At 45.3% G+C, this 17,511-nt stretch overlaps 1 protein-coding gene across 1 annotated transcript in view; it reads right to left on the reverse strand.

The window, feature by feature from the left end:
- The window catches only part of GPC3 (glypican 3), a 251,700-nt gene that overhangs the window by 123,337 nt on the left and 110,852 nt on the right, over positions 1 to 17,511 (reverse strand). Inside the window, exon 3 of the mRNA XM_067548021.1 lies at positions 10,609 to 11,303. Coding sequence (XP_067404122.1) covers positions 10,609 to 11,303 — 695 coding nt within the window. The remainder of the gene's footprint in view (positions 1 to 10,608; positions 11,304 to 17,511) is intronic.

Here is a 17,511-nt window from a genome sequence, read left to right on the forward strand (position 1 = left end):
GGGATCAACTATTAGTTGTATAAAAATACCCAGACCTATTTCCTCTTTTGTGCTTTCAACAGCAAATAGTACATAAATTTGCAGTGTTTGGGCTGCATATTTAGAGGTTTATTTGTACTGAAGATCTTTGATGGTCTTTATCTGTGGCAGAAAGTACAGATGTACTGACTATGATCACCCTTCCCTATCTTCACGAAAAAAATTAATTAGCTGCAAGGGACAGAAGTGCTAGATGTACTTTTAATCATAAAAAGACAATAGGTAGCAGAAAAACACACACACACACACACACACACACAATCACACACAGGACTGTTTTCACAATCAATCATAATCACAGGACTGTTTTCTTGACATAGCAACAATTAAGAACTTTTAAGAGCACATGAGAGGGGTGAAATTTTTAAGCTCAAACTTGCGGCAAAAGAAAAAAAAAAGCAAACCCTAAGATTACTGGCAAACCATCAACCATTTAAGTTAGGACATCAAAGCAGTCAAAGGAGTCTAGTAAGTCAACTGCACAATATTCAGCACGGTCACCAAAAGAGTTCTCAACTTCCCTGCAAAAATCACCTTCCTGCCATTCCAATAAATGTCTGATTAGGTACGGCCATCGATAGGCTTGCCTCATTGTGGCCTCGATTAAGGAGGACACGTAAGCACAGGCTTAACTTTAGGCATGTGCTTAGCAAAGCAACATTTTCAAATGCTCCTAAGTCACTTAGCAGCCGAAAACCCACGTTCAAAAGTATCTAAGTCACTTAGAGAGTCGATCTGACTCGGCCTCCCCCAGTGACTGAAGGCCACCCTTTCCTGACGGTTGTCTAGGGGACTCTTCTATCGTACAGATCTGGAGCAGGCAAGACACCGAGGAGGAAGAAAAGCAAAGGAGGAGATTGCGACTCTGAGCGCTGTTCTAGAGAGAGTTTCAGAAGCGAAAGGCAGAGAAAAGCTAGGCGAAGCAGAGCTCACGTGGGAGGGCTGTTATTCAGGCCAAGTACGGTGGCCTGGATTCTGCGGCTCAGCCTAATTTCTGGTTGCCTAGAAAAATCACAGGAGAACGCTGCGACGCGGGAAGCCTGAGGTAGCCACTGAGGCTCTCAGGGGGAGGCTGGCACCTCAGAATGGCATGCACAGAAGCCGGCATTCACAGAAGCCGGCACGCTAGGCCAGGTCGCCAGTGGGAGACGCTGACGGGAGGTGTGGGTTCTGAGCCCCACTCCCTCCCGGAGATGGACTCCTAAATCCGGACGGCAGAGAGGCGCTTCTGTCCACTACCGAGAGGAACCGTTCTCCTGCAATGGGGCAATGAGCTAGGCAGGCACCTCGCACCACACGGCAGGAGGGGATGGTGGTGGCACCGGTTTATAACTGCTATCCCAGCGGTTACAGCACTCCCCTGGGACATGGGAGGGCTGGTCCAATTCCCTCCTTCTGCCTGAGAGAAAGGATTTGAACCGGGATCTCCTGCCCCTAAAGAGGGTGCTCGAAAACACTGATCTGTGGGATACGCTGATGTGGGACTCCCCTGGCCTCTCCTGTTGAAGCTGTTCCAGTTTGGATAAATATTTAAAGAGTGACTGGAACAGAAGGACTGGCCCCTGGGTCTCCCAGGTGGATGCCCTTACCACCAGGCTACAAACTCACTGTGTCTCTCTCTCCAGCCCAATGACTGTAAGCACACACAGTGGTCAGCTTCAAATACCTAGAGTCGTTGGGCTGGAAAGAGAGGTTTAGGTACCGAAGCCCCTTTGTGAATCTGGGCCTATGTGCATGGCAGATAACGTTAGCTGAAAACATGGAGAACTCAATGACAATTAAATAAAAAGTGCCTGTCATTATTCTTCATAATCTAACAGGTGAATTGAACAATGCACAAAAATATGGACAGCCAGCATCTAAAGAGAGCCTGACGTTTACAGAGATTACCCCTATGGCATTTTATAATTCAACAGGACAACAGTGTCTAAAACCCAACCAGAGTTCTAGGGTATGGTAAATATTACTGTTTGCTTCCAGGTATATTCTTTGAAATTCAATGTGTGCTGATACATGTAAGAGAGACGTTTTCATCCAGCCATTGTTAAATCACTGAAGGGCAGGAGATATTTATCCCAGTTCTCAGACAGAGTATCAAAGTTGGGCAATTTGACATGGCACAGTTAAGATTTGTCAGTACTGTTGAACAACGGATACCTCCACTTGTAAACGTTTGCTCTGGGCTCAAATTTGACATGAAAACCTCTTCGCTGAGCAGCTAGAACATTTGAAAAATACACTTAAAAAAAAAGAAAAAAAAAGAAAAAAAAAAGCCTCACCGGCCGCCGTTCTTTTTTTAGTTACGATTGCCAGGCAATGGGCTTGAAGGATTAGAGTCTTTCTTGTGTGTTCCTATAACTCAAACACGTCTCCACAGAAAAAAATCACTCAAATACTAAAAGAACCCTATGCTCCAAAGAAGTGTCTATGTACGGAGTTAAAGAACTGGCATTCCATGCACCCTACACTCAAAAGATCTTGGGGTGTCGGGGGGGGGGCTGTAATACTCTAGGATTTTTAATTTAGAAAAGGCAATTTCAGCCCTAATCCTTCAACTGATAGTGCACGAGGGGACCACTATACTGCTGCCATCACCCCCTATTGACACCAATGGGGCTCTGCACCCACAGTCATCCTAGCAGGTGTGTGCTATCAGTCACAGGACAGGACCTACATGTTTAACAGTGTTATGAGAGCCATATTCTGCCCCTGGATAAATGCATATTCTAGGGCAGAACCGGAAACTTAATGGAATTTATTCAGAGAAGCCCTGTGAGCTGTGTTATGCAGGAAGTCAGACTAGATTATCACAATGTGCCTTTTGGCCGTATAATGTATACATTTATGTTATGGCAACAACAAAAAAATCAGGGGGGAAAAAACCCAGATAATTAGGTGCTTACATTATCCAGGCCTCAAATCTCCACACAGACTGTGCATGCCTGCAAACCCCAGCTGGCCTTCACACATGCAGAGGTGCTCTGGCAGTTTCTCATCAGCACTTGCAAGTTTGCAGGTACAAAGGGCGTGCAATATTCTTAGAGGCATACTTTTGCCACCAGCTGAAAATTTGATCTTTTATAAGGCACTTCCACTACGAAAAAATGACTCATGGGGTTCCATGGTTATTGTCTCAATTATTCCCAGGTCAAATAAGCTCAGTTTACAAATATACATAGGATTTTCCTCTTACTGCCAGCCATGGAAACTCAAACTGGGATCCAAGAGGTAAGCAGGCTTCTTTCTTTCTTGTGTATTACCACCTACAACAAAGGCTCTGCATCTCATATGTCTTCAAGCTACACCTGCCGTTACATCTGAGGCCTGGTTTACACTAGGAAATTGGGTCACTCAGGGGTGTGAAAAATCCACACCCCTGAGCAATGCAGTAAAACTGACACTCTCCAGTGCAGAAAGCGCTCGGTCGCCGAGAGAACTGTCCCATAGGAAGCGCAACGTCAGAGCCGCCATCAGGCTGTAGCAGACTATGTGTGGACAAGCCCTTAGCTATCCTGTTGCTTTCAGAGGTGCTGCAGAGAATAAACTCTTTGGTACTTCATTAAAATTCTGTTGATGGCGCAAAAGGAGGAGCAGAATTTCACAGACGTAAAAGGCACTGAAGAGTCAAGGCCAACACTTTGGAGTTTAATTTACACAGTTTCTTTTAGCCAAACACTAGCAATTAAGAACCTACGTCAGGCCTAACTCTAAATGTCAGGCTATTTGCAGGTTAGTTTCACAGCCATTTAATGAAGCTGCTCAGCAGGGTGTTAATAACATTTGTGGTACAGTAGCAGGATGTCCCGTTTCATCATCAGTAATAAGGCATCGAGCGAAGGCAAGGACTGGGCCTTGCGCGAATCTGCTCTTACGTGCAATGCACTGTAGCGTGTTTTGAATGAGAGAGCTCTTGCAGCCTGCAGCAGTGAGGGTCTTGGGCACAAAAACTCTGGAACGACAGAGCACGGACAACTGAAATAATCTTTAAACAAGATACTCTGTATATTCTTCCTGGGACAGTGCAAGAGGGGGTAGGTGTCACGGTCCACCTCCCCAGGGCTTAACAGAACCACTGGTAACAGGAGTTCCTGCCTTCCTCACCCCACACATCAACATGTAAACACAATCTAGACCCCAGTCGGTAACTGGAGACTTCACTATGCTATCAGGAAAGACGAACAGAGATTTCGATGGGCTTTAGGTGAGGCCTTACATCTTGGCTGAGAAATAGGAAGGGCTCGCCCCATTTGTGCTAACTACAATAAGCTGTAGGATGGGCAAGGTCCTACCTCACATTCTCACAACCAGCGCTAGTCCAGTGTCATGTTCCGTGCTGGAGGGAAGTTGATCTGAGAGGTATGGAGAAGAGGCGAGGCGATCACGGAGCAAAAGTGGCACATAACGTAGCTTAAATTAGCCAAAATGGTACAATGCCATGCACAGCTCAAAAATCTATAACCCGATCCATTTTCATGACCCCAAAACAGGCAGGAATTACTTCCAGGGAGAGCACTACAATGACCTATATAAATACAGCTCTTTTGTAACAGCAGTCACGAATGACAGGACCAAGCATACAGCATAGTGAAACCGAGCAGAATTCTTATAACTGGCTTTAAGCAAACAATGGTAAGGTTCTCACAATCTCCTCACGCAGGCTACCATACCTGCACTGAGCAATTCAAACGTGTCTTTACAACTTTCCTTTGCCAAACGAGTCTTAGATTCCTGCATTCCATTTGTCCCTGATGTTTAAAAAAACATATAGTAGTGGTTCTCAACCCACGGGCCACTTGCGGCCCACTCAGCAAACAGCTGCAGCCCATGTGACATCCTCAGGGCCATACAGATAGTACATATATTGTGTGGAGGCGAACCACATAACATAGAGGGCTGCATATGCAGCCCGCAATGGTAAATAGATTAAGAACTGATGAGCGATGGTATTTTCTGAACAAGAAAGCCTCAGAGTTTCCAGAGAAGTTCAGAAATTCACATAGTATAATTTAAAAGTCAGGTCATTCCTAATAAATAATACAACGCTCACAGATTTTATATGAGATTATATTTAGCCAAGAATGGGCCTGGGTTACCAGAAGAGAGGACCCCACACATACTGTAGTAATGCAGACCACAGAGTACCAGGGTGGATTGATTTAAATCACCAAGGGAAAGGCCTTGATTTAAATCATCAATTTTGATACACTTTTCCATTTGTACTTCCAGCTATTGTCTATTTGCATTTTCATTGGCTGACATAGCCATTAAAACATGTTGACTTACTACTAAATAGAACCTTTAGGCTAGATTGGAGCAGGGCACACTATAAAGATACACATTTATTTAAGCAATTATATACTTAATATGTTCAGATTCCTATTAATTGTACACATTCAGCATGTTAGAAAATGGTTAATGATATATTGCATATTACTAGATAATTAACTTTTTATTGCTCATGATTTGTGTCATGCTGCATTAGGGTGGTAACTGGAATTTAATTAAAGACACAAAACAACACATACAATTTATTTTTATTAAACGAAAACAACCTTAAACGTTTGGATACATAAACTTCTCTTAGAAAAATATGTTTCACTTTTACAACTAAATGATTTAGTAAAGAGAGGAATTTACTGTAGTCGGTGAATTAAACTGATTATTTCAGGCCAGCTGGGGAAAATTTTCAAATATGCCTAACAGAAAGTGCCTGGAATTAAGTTCTTAACCACCAAAGTCTCTTGAAAAATGAGACAACAGTCTCCTAAATCACTGAGGCTGTCCTTCAAACTTTTAAAGGTAGAAGATCTCATCCCCTCCCTGCTCATTATTACTTATAGACTGGAAAGAGAGACATGTCTTCCTCTTTTTTCAACTCCCAACTGATTTCTCAACTTGGAATTTATTAGTCCAAATGAAGAAACTATTCTCTCTGTGCCTACGGAAGAAGCTGCCCTTGTCAAAAACTAGTTTAGCACTTCACCAATCTCTGGTTCCAGGTGCTTAGTTAGTGACTTCCACCAGGTTCAATGGTGTGACTCTCTTTAAATCATCATCAGCAAGGCATAGATTATGTCACAGAGGTCACGGACCTCCAGAGACCTCTGACATTATCTGCCTCAGCCCCACAGGGTGGCAGGACCAGAGCTGTCAGCTGCCACGGGTGGCAGGGGGTCCAGGAGCACAGAGCTGCTGCTAGCAGGCGGCCCGCAGACCGGGAGCTCTCAGCCACCGCAGCTCCGAGCCGCCAGCCCCGCAGGACGGCGTGGGGCCTCGCAGACCCGGAACTCTCAGCCGCAGCCCCACAGCTCCAAGCCACCACAGGCAGCGGGGGTCCCAGAGCTGTCAGTTGCAGCGGGAGCTGGTGCTGAACCTCTCAGCGGGGCTCGGGCTCTCATCATCCCAGTCGGCCCCATTTTGTCGCAGTGATTTTTGGTAAAAGTCAGGGGCAGGTCACAGGCTTCTGTGAAATTTTGTTTATTGTCCGTGACCTGCCCCTGACTTATACTAAAAATCACCATGACAAAATCTTAACCGTCATCATCAGCAAACATGTACTGCTTGACGGGCTCATCTCCAGCCCTACAAGTTATTATGGTTGGGATGAGCAGTGGGTGATTATTAGATGCCCAGGCCATAGCAGCATCTTCTTCTCCAGCAATTAGGCATCTACCCTGGTACTTTGGGTTGAGAACATTGGCATGGAGGAGGAATAAGTGCTTGATCCATCCACTTCTTCACTGCCTGCAATTTAGCTTTGTTGTTGTGTATTTCTTTCTTCAAGGTCTTTCTTTCCAAATTTCAACAGCATCAGCAATACAGCAGCAATCTTTCTGCAGTGTGTCCAAGGCTATGGAAATAGGTTCCAGTGTATTCAGCGTATCGTTTCCATTTCTCTCTAGTCCAGTGTTGACTATTTTAGCTATGGTAGCTCTACCTATTTTGTCCTGATTTTCTTCACAAACTGTCATCAGAATAGGCCGGTTCTTAATATACAGCTCAAAACAGTCAGCCACTGAATTCCATCGTACATCCTGGGGGAGAATTACTTTGGCGCCTCCTCCTCTCTTCAGTGAAGTGGAAGCAGAGTGGTTGTTACATAACTATTTTGCAATTTCAACACGTTGTCCCTTATTCCTGGAGTTGTACTTAAGTCTTTGGCTAAAAGGTGCATCGAATGAGCCCTGCACCCTTCGTTATCTTCTTCTAGATTTCTTCTCATGTTTGCTACGTTTGCAGCACTGTATGTGACACAGCTCCGCACTTGACTTGAACTTTTGCTCACAGTTTGCTATAGTTTTTACTGCTACGTTTAAATGTTCGGCTGTGGGGACATTTCCGGCTGTATCAGTTGTTTCTGTAAGACAGACAGCCCCATCTTCTGCTGTCACACAAACACATATTACTGGATCATTGTGTACCTTGCTCCATCCATCAACACTCTGATTAACAAATTTCCTGTCAATGTTTTTTGCACACTGTTCTGTTTCTTTCTCAGACACTGTATCCATCAACCTTCTAAAAATGTCTGCTCTGCCGGATGGAGAGTAGCCTGGTCATAATGATTGAACCTGTCAATGAAATGTTTGTTCTGAACAAGACAAAAAGGAGAATTGCATAAATAAACCAAGCAACCTTTTCATCCATGGAGTCTGGCTGGAATCTGATGGTCCCGATTACAAATTCATCCGTGGTTTTACTGGATGATGAAGAAAGTTTTTTTTCCCCCCCTGATATAGGTAATTTACTGTCTGACTTTATGTTCAGCTGCAGCACGGCTGGTTGCAGAAGATGACTCTGAAGTTGCAGACATTGCAAATGCTGCACATTCCCCACCTTTTACGTCTAAACTGAACCCTGAAACAAAACCATAAAAACAAATCTCTCGATCACTGAATATAACTCAGTGCACTGCTAAAAAAAAAAGAAAGTGATAGTGAATGAAAGATTCCTCCTCCTGCAGCTGTTTGTACCACTGTTTAAATTATATAATTTATTCTAAACCTAGTTTATAATAAACCATAAGGATTATAGAAATCTATTTAAACCCTTATCTCTAGCAACATATCAAACAACTTGAAAGTTTTTTTTCAAAATGTTAAAATTCATAAATGCCTAATGAAACTTTATTTTTAAACAGGTTATCTTCACCTAGGATGATCACATTGAGCAATAAAAAAAAAAATCATTTCAAAAGTCCAACAGTAACAGTACAAATGTAATTGATAAATACTCCCACAACAAACTAACGTACCAATAATATTTTGAACACTAACATTTTGAAATTCAGAAGTAACCAATCCACTCAAAACACAAATTTATGATAATCTATCAGTTACTAGCACAGTAAGTCATGGTAGGCAGGCCATAAGAATGGTGCAAAAATAAGTTTGCTAACCAGTTGACCCAGGTTGTTTAGACATGTTCACTTCATCATCTTCAAACTCATTGCCATCTGGGAAGCATTTTCCATAATGCTGTTTCACTCTGACAACCAGGCCTTGCGTCTCTTAGTCACATTGCTCACATTTGGCACCTATTCCAGAAGAACAGCAATTACTTGAAAACTTTCCCAGGTGGGATCTTTTTATAACCTGCAGCCATGGTAGGTTTTTTCCTCCCGTTCCCAGGTGTTGCCATCAATCCTAGAGGCTGCAGTCTGAAGAAAGTTGTCCCTTTTTCCCCACAGCGTTCTGCTTTGGCACCAGCGGTGCTCCTTTCCGGTTGCACACTCCGCTCCTTCTCTCTCGTTACAGAACTCCCCCATGGCCAGAAAAAACAAAAGAACCAACAACAATCCAAGACTTTTGCTCGTCTAACCCACGTGCCTTTTGTGTTGCAGTACTGTATTTGTGTAGAGACACAGAGGGAGGCAGTTCAGATATTAATGGATTTCTGTTTGTGTGTATCTCTGTCTGTGTACACATGCAAGGAACCAGAGCAAGGCCACTGACTTCAAGTGCCCACAACCATCTATCCTGGTAGTTTTGGCTGTTTTTCCATGGGCTGCAGAGGTAAGTTTCCATGGTGGGTGGAGTCATAAATATTAATAATTTGAGAACTGAGCCAATCAGAGCTCAGATGGGGAGAAACTATAAAATAGGAATATGACACCCCCCAGGCGGGTTCAGTGGATGATCCTGATGAGAAACATGATGGTATCTATCTCCTGGGGTCAAAGGCCGGATCCCAATGTCTGTGTGGACTTGGCCACTCTTTTGTACCCAATAACACAGGCTCTCACAGGATCAAACCCTTAGTACAGTATTTGACCTTCTCTGACGTATTTATAAAGCTTGATCTCAAAAGGTAGGTTCCCGGGGCACCCTCCTCCACCCCGTTCTTTCTTTATATAGTAAAACAGTCTTTAATTCAAAGCTTTTTGACAGAGGCTCATGAATTTAGCATATTTATTTTTTATTTAAACGTTGTAAGCAATTTGGCTTTGACGTATGTTGTGTTACATTCAGATTTCCTTTTAAACAGGTTTCGTTTTTCTAAAAGAAAAAATTATAATTTAAACATCAAAATTTAAAAAGAAAATCAGATTTAAATAAAAGAAATCTGAATTAAATATAAAAAAAAAAAAAATCATCCATTTTTATCCAGCCTGGTCTCTACAGTACAATATGTGCTGTCCTGGGTGTTTACAACAGCCATGCACCAGACAGTTAATGTTAAGCAAGGAAGGAACGTCGCCCCTCTCCCATCATCTTCAGACCCCACCTGAAATCCAAAGGATCCCCCATTGATTTCCCAAGGTGTTCAGCATCACAGCAATGCATCTCAAACTGGCGCAGACTGAATGAGGCTCCTTTGTCCAGGTGTACCATATAAGCCTTGAAATCAACTGGCAGGAACTGCTGCGATCCAAAGTCCACCTCCCCTGTGGGACTCAGTCACCACTGCACATTCCCAGCTCCTGACAACCTATAGCAGCGGTTCTCAACCTTTCCAGACTATTGTACCGCTTTCAGGAGTCTGATTTGCCTCGCGTACCCCCAGGATTCACCTCACTTAAAAACGACTTGCTTACAAAATCAGCCATAAATATACAAAAGTGTCCACAGCACACTGTTACTGAGAAATTGCTTCCTTTCTCATTTTTACCATATGATTATAAAATAAATCAATTGGAATATAAATACTGTACTTGCAATTCAATGTATAGTCATTGTCTGTATGAAATTTTAGTTTGTACTGACTCTGCTAGTGCTTTTTATGTAGCCTGTTGCAAATATCTAGATGAGTTGATGTACCCCCTGGAAGACCTCTGCGTACCCCCAGGGTACACATACCCCCGGTCGAGAACCACTGACCTAGATAGCAAGAGCTGGAGCCTGGGAATTATCCCCAGTTCTGCAATTTGGAATCGGCAGTTTCAGATCAGCCTTACAAGTCAGAATGCATTTTTTGGGGAGGTGGAGAGGGAAGCTGGGGAAGGAGTTTGTTTTAATGGAAGTTTTTCCAAAATATGTCAGGCTCCCGTGTGTCCAATGGATAGCATAGAAAAAGATGGCCGTGGTGGCTTTAAGCAAAGAGTGAATAGAAATATTTAAAAGAACTCACTGTTGCAGACAGCTTCCCTCCATTCTTCTGAACATACATGACCGAGTCTCGAATCAACAAGAAGAGACTGAGCAGGACATGCTCCATGTCGTAGATTCCATACATGCCTTTGGTCAGCCCTTCCAGGGATCGAATATATTCTCTCCAGTAGTTATCGATCTCAACCACGCTACCCAGGCACCCTTGCATCACAGCACTGCAGTATCCGGCACAAGGCTTCGCCAGCAATAGCCCCTGGCAATGCGAACAATACCACATCCTCAGCAGAGCCCGTCCACATTCCTTGCTGAATTTTAAGTGGTCGGTCGTGTTTATGACTTCGATCCCGAGGTTGAGTGCCTGCAGGAAGGCTCGCGTTGCCTGAAATGACTTTGACACCTGGGTCATCATAATCTTGGGATAGTTACCGAACACCCTGAGATCCCGCCTTGCTACCCGCAGGCATTCGATCATTTCTCCGGAGGGGTCAGGGAAGCCCGGGTTCATCAAGTGTGAGTAGACTAAAGGGAACAAGCTGTCAAAAAACTCATTGACCATGTCATTCACATTGATGTCAGAGCCCAATATGTAAAGCGAGATATCTGTAAAAAGTTCTCCGACAAACTTAAGAGCTCTGGACCCCATGTTCCGGTAGTGGTTCCTAAACATGGTGTTGGTATAGTTTCTTGCATGCCGTACTACAATTTCGAAGGCTTCTGAAAATAAAACAAAGCAAAACAAGGAATTAAGAGACAATAAACTCTGGGATGGAACAATAAATCCTGTAACATGTTTTTATTGCTCAGAGTGAAGTCCTACTCGTATTGTTGTTCATCAACTGACTCAAATCCACATCTGTAGCTGTCACGGCTAGCTCCACTGTAGAACTATATCATATCATGGCAGGCAAGCCCTGAGGAGTGTATAAACTCTTTAAACACAAGTTAAACTTCAAACAACAAAAGCAATGATAGCTAGTTAAATTTCAGCTTTTAAAGACAATATTGATTATAAAAATGGGCAGGGATTGCAAATTCCCGCTCTCATATTGATTTGAAATTAACAGTCTGTATCAAGTCTCTTAATTTAAGACCGATACATACTTGAGACCGAACTGTTTCAAATCAGGAAATATTAAACGCTGACATTCTACCATGGAACGGAAAATATTTACAGGTTCCTAGAGGTTATCGGGCTTTAACTTTCTGCACTGATTCTTCTTAAGAGAGGTTCTAGGGGGGTGGTTTTTTTTTGTTTTTTTTTGAGGCACTTCAATTCTTGTGAAAGGTACTGGGGACCAGATGCGCTGCTGAGGTACATTGGCAGAGCTCCACTGGCTTCCCTGGATTCACACCAGTTAAGTATCCAGTCCCACCTCCTCCCCACTGGGTGGTGGGGCCACGCCTGGCTGTTTGGGAAGGCTAAGCTTTCCCCTGCCTATTATACGGACCGCCCATGCCTGGTCCCTCTCCTGAAACAACCAGCAAAGGGGCCAGTCAGCACCAAATATGAGGGTGAATCTTTGTGAGGCTCACCATTAGGTTCTGGCCTAACACCAATTATTCAGTTCACACAGACCAGAAAAGGGCATCCGATACCACTGATTTTCACTGTAACTCCCTAACCCACATTAACATCACGTTAGGCAGAAGTAAACGTTAAACAAAATTCCACACGCTCATGAAAACCTAAGAACGGCCAGACGAATCATGCATCAAGCCCGGTATCCTGTCTGCTGACGGCGGCCGGTGCCAGCGGCTTCAGAGGGAATGAACAGAACCAGACAATTTCGAGGGACCCGTCCCCTCTCATCCAGCCCCCGCTTCTGGCAGTTGGATGTTTCTGGTCACCCTCACTAATCCGTGAGGTGCTGCTGAAAGTCTAACGAGGGGCTCTCCTCATAAAAAAACTCTGAGGAAAATCCTCTTCCTCTCCAAATCCAGCCCACCCCTAGCCAACTGTCAAGTTTTTTGGGGCTCCATGCATGACATTTCTCAAGTGAGAGAAAAATCAGTGACTCTTCTAGCCCGAGGGTCCCCTCAGCCATGGCACAGATATGTGGGAGCTAGGAGCCAGGAGCCAATCCCTTCTGCAAACCCCAGCAAGAAGGGGTGAGAGGAGACGCGTATGCGGGCGGACGGGCCCACACACACGGCATCTCTAGGGATGGCGGGGGAGGAAGCCAGAGGCTGCTGCCATGCTGGTGTGAGGAACCAGGGGCTTGGTTGTGGGCTGGGTGGGAAGGCCGGGGCTGTCTGGCAGATCTGGGGGTGGAGGGTGGAGTGGAGTTGCCAAGGGCAGTTCGCTGAGGGGTGGGGGTTATGTGAGAGGCGTTTGGGGAGTCGGGCAGGCTGTCTGGGCGAATGGGGAGTTGGGGAGGGACAGAATAGGGGAGTGAATGGGGCAGTGGAAAGGGGAACTGGTGTCAGTGGGGCCAGCGGTTTTTCCTAGGCCATGGCGGTGTAACCTCTACTCCGCCCCGCACTCAGTGCTACTCGTGTGGCCGGGAACCAGCGGGGTGGGGGCAGAGATCAGCCAGGAGGGAGGTAGAGAGGCCACCTGGCGCAGCCCCAGGCAGCCGGGTGTGGCACAATCCCCAGGTGATCTCTCACAGGGAGGCGTGATGGGGCTGCCCCAGGCCAGACCCCCCCCCCCGATGCTCCGTGCTGGCTGGCTTTGCCCAGCACCTCACGAACCATCACGCTGCCCTCTCCACAGCAACCCACGGTCTCAGCCTGCTGGGGGATTGGTCAGGTGGGGAGCAGGGCGCCCCTAGGCAGTCAGGGGTGGTGGCTGGCGGTGCTCCCCCCAAAGCTGGTGTGGGAGGGGGCAGGTCGAGGGAAGGCAGTGTCCCCTGGCGTGGCGGGTGAGGGATGGGGCTGTGGGAACAGCTTTCTCCTGGCTGGTGCATGTGGCAGGGGCGGAGGGAGAGCTACGTGCAGTGTAAGGATCCACTCAGCATAAGTAAAGGATCCAGAACCGGGCCTACAACTCTGTGACAAGCGGCTGCCCCGAGGTCGGAAGGCGTCTCTCCCGTGCTTTCCCCGCATGCTCGATTTTAGCAGCTTTCCACCAGGAGAGTTGGTCAGCACTAGGCAGGCACACCCGGTCACCTGAACGTCACACCCCAGCCCTTCTGAAGGAAGGTAACAGACTGAGCCCTTATGCATTATGGTGCAAAATGGGGCTGTCCTTCTCGAATGCGTTAGAGCAATAAACAGCACGTAACACGGGGCGCTCTCCACAATAATTTTGTTTCTTTGTTTGAAAGGAAGACACAGCCCCCACCCCGCCTCCCAAATTTCTCCTGGTGTTCCTTTCAAGGTTATCCAGGTGATTTTATCTTTCAGGTGAAGTTATCTGGGGATGATTCCATGTGGTGCTTAGCCAGCCACATGCAGTGCTAAGCTTCGCCTTCAGACATAAGCACGCCACTCCCATTGGCTTCATGAAGGTCGCCCAGGTAGGTCTGGAGTCAGAATGCCACGTTTTCCCAATCTCCTCTCCCGAATCTGCCTGTGTCTCCTTCACACCACAAACAGGCCTAATTAAGAGCACCGCCAGCAATGGGTTGTGGTCTAATTGTATGCCTTGCAGGATTTTCATGCTTAAACGGTATCAAGGTGATAGGGGGAGGCGAGGTGGGTCTAAGTATGCAAGTGAACAAGTTAGAGAGAGAAGATCTCACTGCAGACAGATACTTAATTCTTTTTTTATGCTAAACAGCTACATTGTTCTAGGTCCCCCATCCTCCAGGGTACTATTACTAAACGGTAAAAAATAACGAGCAGCTTCTTGGTTCACAGGTCACTGATACTCTGCAGCATAACAGCTTTGAACTGTGTCAGTCTGGAAACACGAATCCAGGCTCAATTTGCAGGAAAATTATTCACGTTTAATAATTGAAGGAAATGTTTAATTTTTAAAACCACAGCGATCCTTCCCCATTTGTTAAATCTGTGTTGGAGCAGAATGGAAACGGATTAACGCTGGCTCACGATACCCATCGGGTCACGAATGACGTCACTGTTCCACAAGGTGGCTGCTGTCAGGCAGATCAGCGACCAGCCCCCGGCCAGGAGACGGGCTCACGTGTGGGGGGCACCATCACATATTAGAGAGATCATTTCTTACACTGTAAGGGCTCCAGGGCACATATTGTGTCTTGATCTGCGTATATACAGCACTTAGCATGATAAGGCCCTGATCCTTACTGGGGATCTATAGACCCTATGATAAAAATCTTAAATTCTGTGTCAAAGCGATGCTGTAAGAATGTTAAGGCTGCAAATCCAGTACTCCAGGAAACGCCCAGATTGGGATTGCCTATTCAACCTTAACCCACCCCCGCTGCATTAATCCCTTATGCTGTTCTCCAAGCCTCACGTAAGACGTCTGTGAAGCACAGCTGGGAACAGAACCTGTCACGCACCCTGTGGCAGGGGTCCTACAGACCCCATAGCAGACGGGTCAGAATACATCTGCCCGAGGAGGACAAGGTAAGGTTGCGCCAGCATAAACATTTGAAAACAAGAGTTTCTTTAAATGGGGCACCAAGATTAAGCAGCTTTTTCTCCTTTATTCTCAAGAGCGCCGCAAATAGCTTCTGCCTTGCCAGAAGCCACAAAGCACCTTTCGGGCCAATCTCTTTGAGCGCATTGCAGACTATACCGGCTTTCTCATGCTGTGCTTTACTGTTCGCCTTTAACCTCTTCTCAGTTGGTTTGCCTCAGCAAAAGTCATCCTTCTTCCCTCTTCTCAGACCTCTGTGCCTTGTGCGCTAACAGCAGAGACAGGGCAATCTTCTCTGATTGGAAAATATTCCCAACGAGCATGCAAACCTCCTATGGTTAGGGACGCTTCAGCGAGAAATCAGGGACAGTGGTGTATTAGAAGAGCATGCACTCAGAGTCCCGCTGCTTTACGGGTCATGAGACTTATTTAATTTTTTTTCATAATAACTGGCACAGAGTCTGCTTTTTGTTTCTTGGAACCTCTGTGCGTATCCCTTTGAGAATGTAATAGGGAAGCCGAGGACACATGTCGTCTCCTTGATTGGCATCCCGCTGCCACGTTAGGAAATTTAAAGAGCTACCCAGTGAGGGCTCACAGATCCAAATTATCCTTCCCCAGCTCCCCACTAAAAAAGAAAAATATTTGCTGTTTTAAAATATTCCTCTAAAAGAAGGGCTGTGAGAATATTAAAACCTCAGCTAGTTTTAAATGTGACGCCGGCAAGTGACCTACGGTCAAATTCCAACTACTTCAAAGAGGAGAAAACTTCTGAGCTCCAATCCCCGGTGAGCTCCCAGGAATGGATCCAGCAGGCAGAGTACAAGGGAGGTGTAATGCTGCAGATCCCTGGACTTCTCATTCCCAACAAATTCAGTGGCCTGAGTTTGTTGATGGGAAAAGTAATCCTGCCGTGGACATGGGGTCTTTGAAACCGTTGAAACTTTAGTTAGAAGAAGACATTTTTGGAAAGTTAAACACAATTGTTTGAAAAACATTTTCAAAAAGATCAACTCAGGGTGGCTTGTAGGTCTAGCTACTGCACTTTAGAACAGTGACAAAAATCCCGACACTTGACAGCAGTGACACAAAGTCGGTGCGCGGATATGCACTCAGAACTGCCAAAGGATGTGTGTATTGAAGGACAACATGTGGCCCACCAACTTTTTAATGGGGAATTTCTATTTCAGGAATCGCCATAAATTCAGGAATGCACAGACAACGCAATTTGATAATACTTGTGCAATTGTTAATCTGCTTTTGAAATATCTTCCTTACCTGACTGGTAGAAATAACTGTATCATATGCCAGGCTTTAAAGAGCTGGGATCAATCATTCTGGTGTCCGTGGATCACAGTTTTAACCCAATGACCGGAACATGGGCCACGATTCAGGAACGTAACCCTATTCAGGGCAGCACTTATGCATATGCTCAGTCTAAAAGGATCCAACAGTGCGTTACAAATAGTTATGCAAATTATGTACTGAAGTCATTTTCATCCAGCACTTCATTCACCTCTGGGGTAAAACAGGAGAGTTGTTTAACGATGCAGTACAACACTTACGGTCAGAAGAGAAGAACACCACTACACCCAATTGAAATAGGGAGGTAATTCATGCAAAGTGTTAGCAGCAGTGTTATCAGTTGAGGACCAAGCCCTCAGCATCACATTTGATATGCTTATACTGTAGGATCCTTTGACTGCGGTAACACAAACAGAATAATATATATGGCAATTTATCATGCTTACAAAAATAGCTGAACCCTTACTCTAGAGTTCAGGTACCAGGCAACAATTGGTTTGAATGGACATATGATTTATGCAATAAGACCTTCCATCCAGCAATTTAAGGTGAATTACTGCAGGGCTCAGGCAGGCTGTGAGGCATGACGCCAAAGTCTGAATGATTTCAGTTACTTAAGTGCAATAACTCCCCAGAAATGCAGCACACTGCGTGTCACACTGCCATTACAAAATGGAAATTATAAAAAAGAAAATAAGTAAAAAAGGTCATAACAGTCCATTGAGTGGGAATTATTGACAGAAGCATGAAATCAGCCTGCTCTCAGCTCAGATCATAAAAATAAAGTTGCTTAATTGAAAAGCCAGCTTTTCTGAAAAGGGTAGCTTCTCCCTTGAGCTGCAGCTCCGTAAGAAGACTGCTGCAGGAGTCAGAATGGCTCAGGATTAAACTGCCAGGATCTTAGAGTTCAGGAGCACATACACACCAGCTGAATACTTGTGGTGGTTGTAGGGCCTGGGGTGGGGGAGAGAGACAGACAGGAGAAACTGTTCTTCCCTAGTCAATGGTTTGGAAGTAGTTTAGTCCCAAAATGGGTCCAGCAACGAAGTCTCAGAAGCAAAAGACAGGACCTGGCACACTTTCTACAGCTGATGGAGAACAATACGG

The sequence above is a fragment of the Emydura macquarii genome, unplaced genomic scaffold (assembly GCF_026122565.2).
Source record: "Emydura macquarii macquarii isolate MOO-44397 ecotype Brisbane River unplaced genomic scaffold, CSIRO-AGI_Emac_v2 contig_1253, whole genome shotgun sequence".
NCBI lineage: Eukaryota > Metazoa > Chordata > Testudines > Chelidae > Emydura > Emydura macquarii.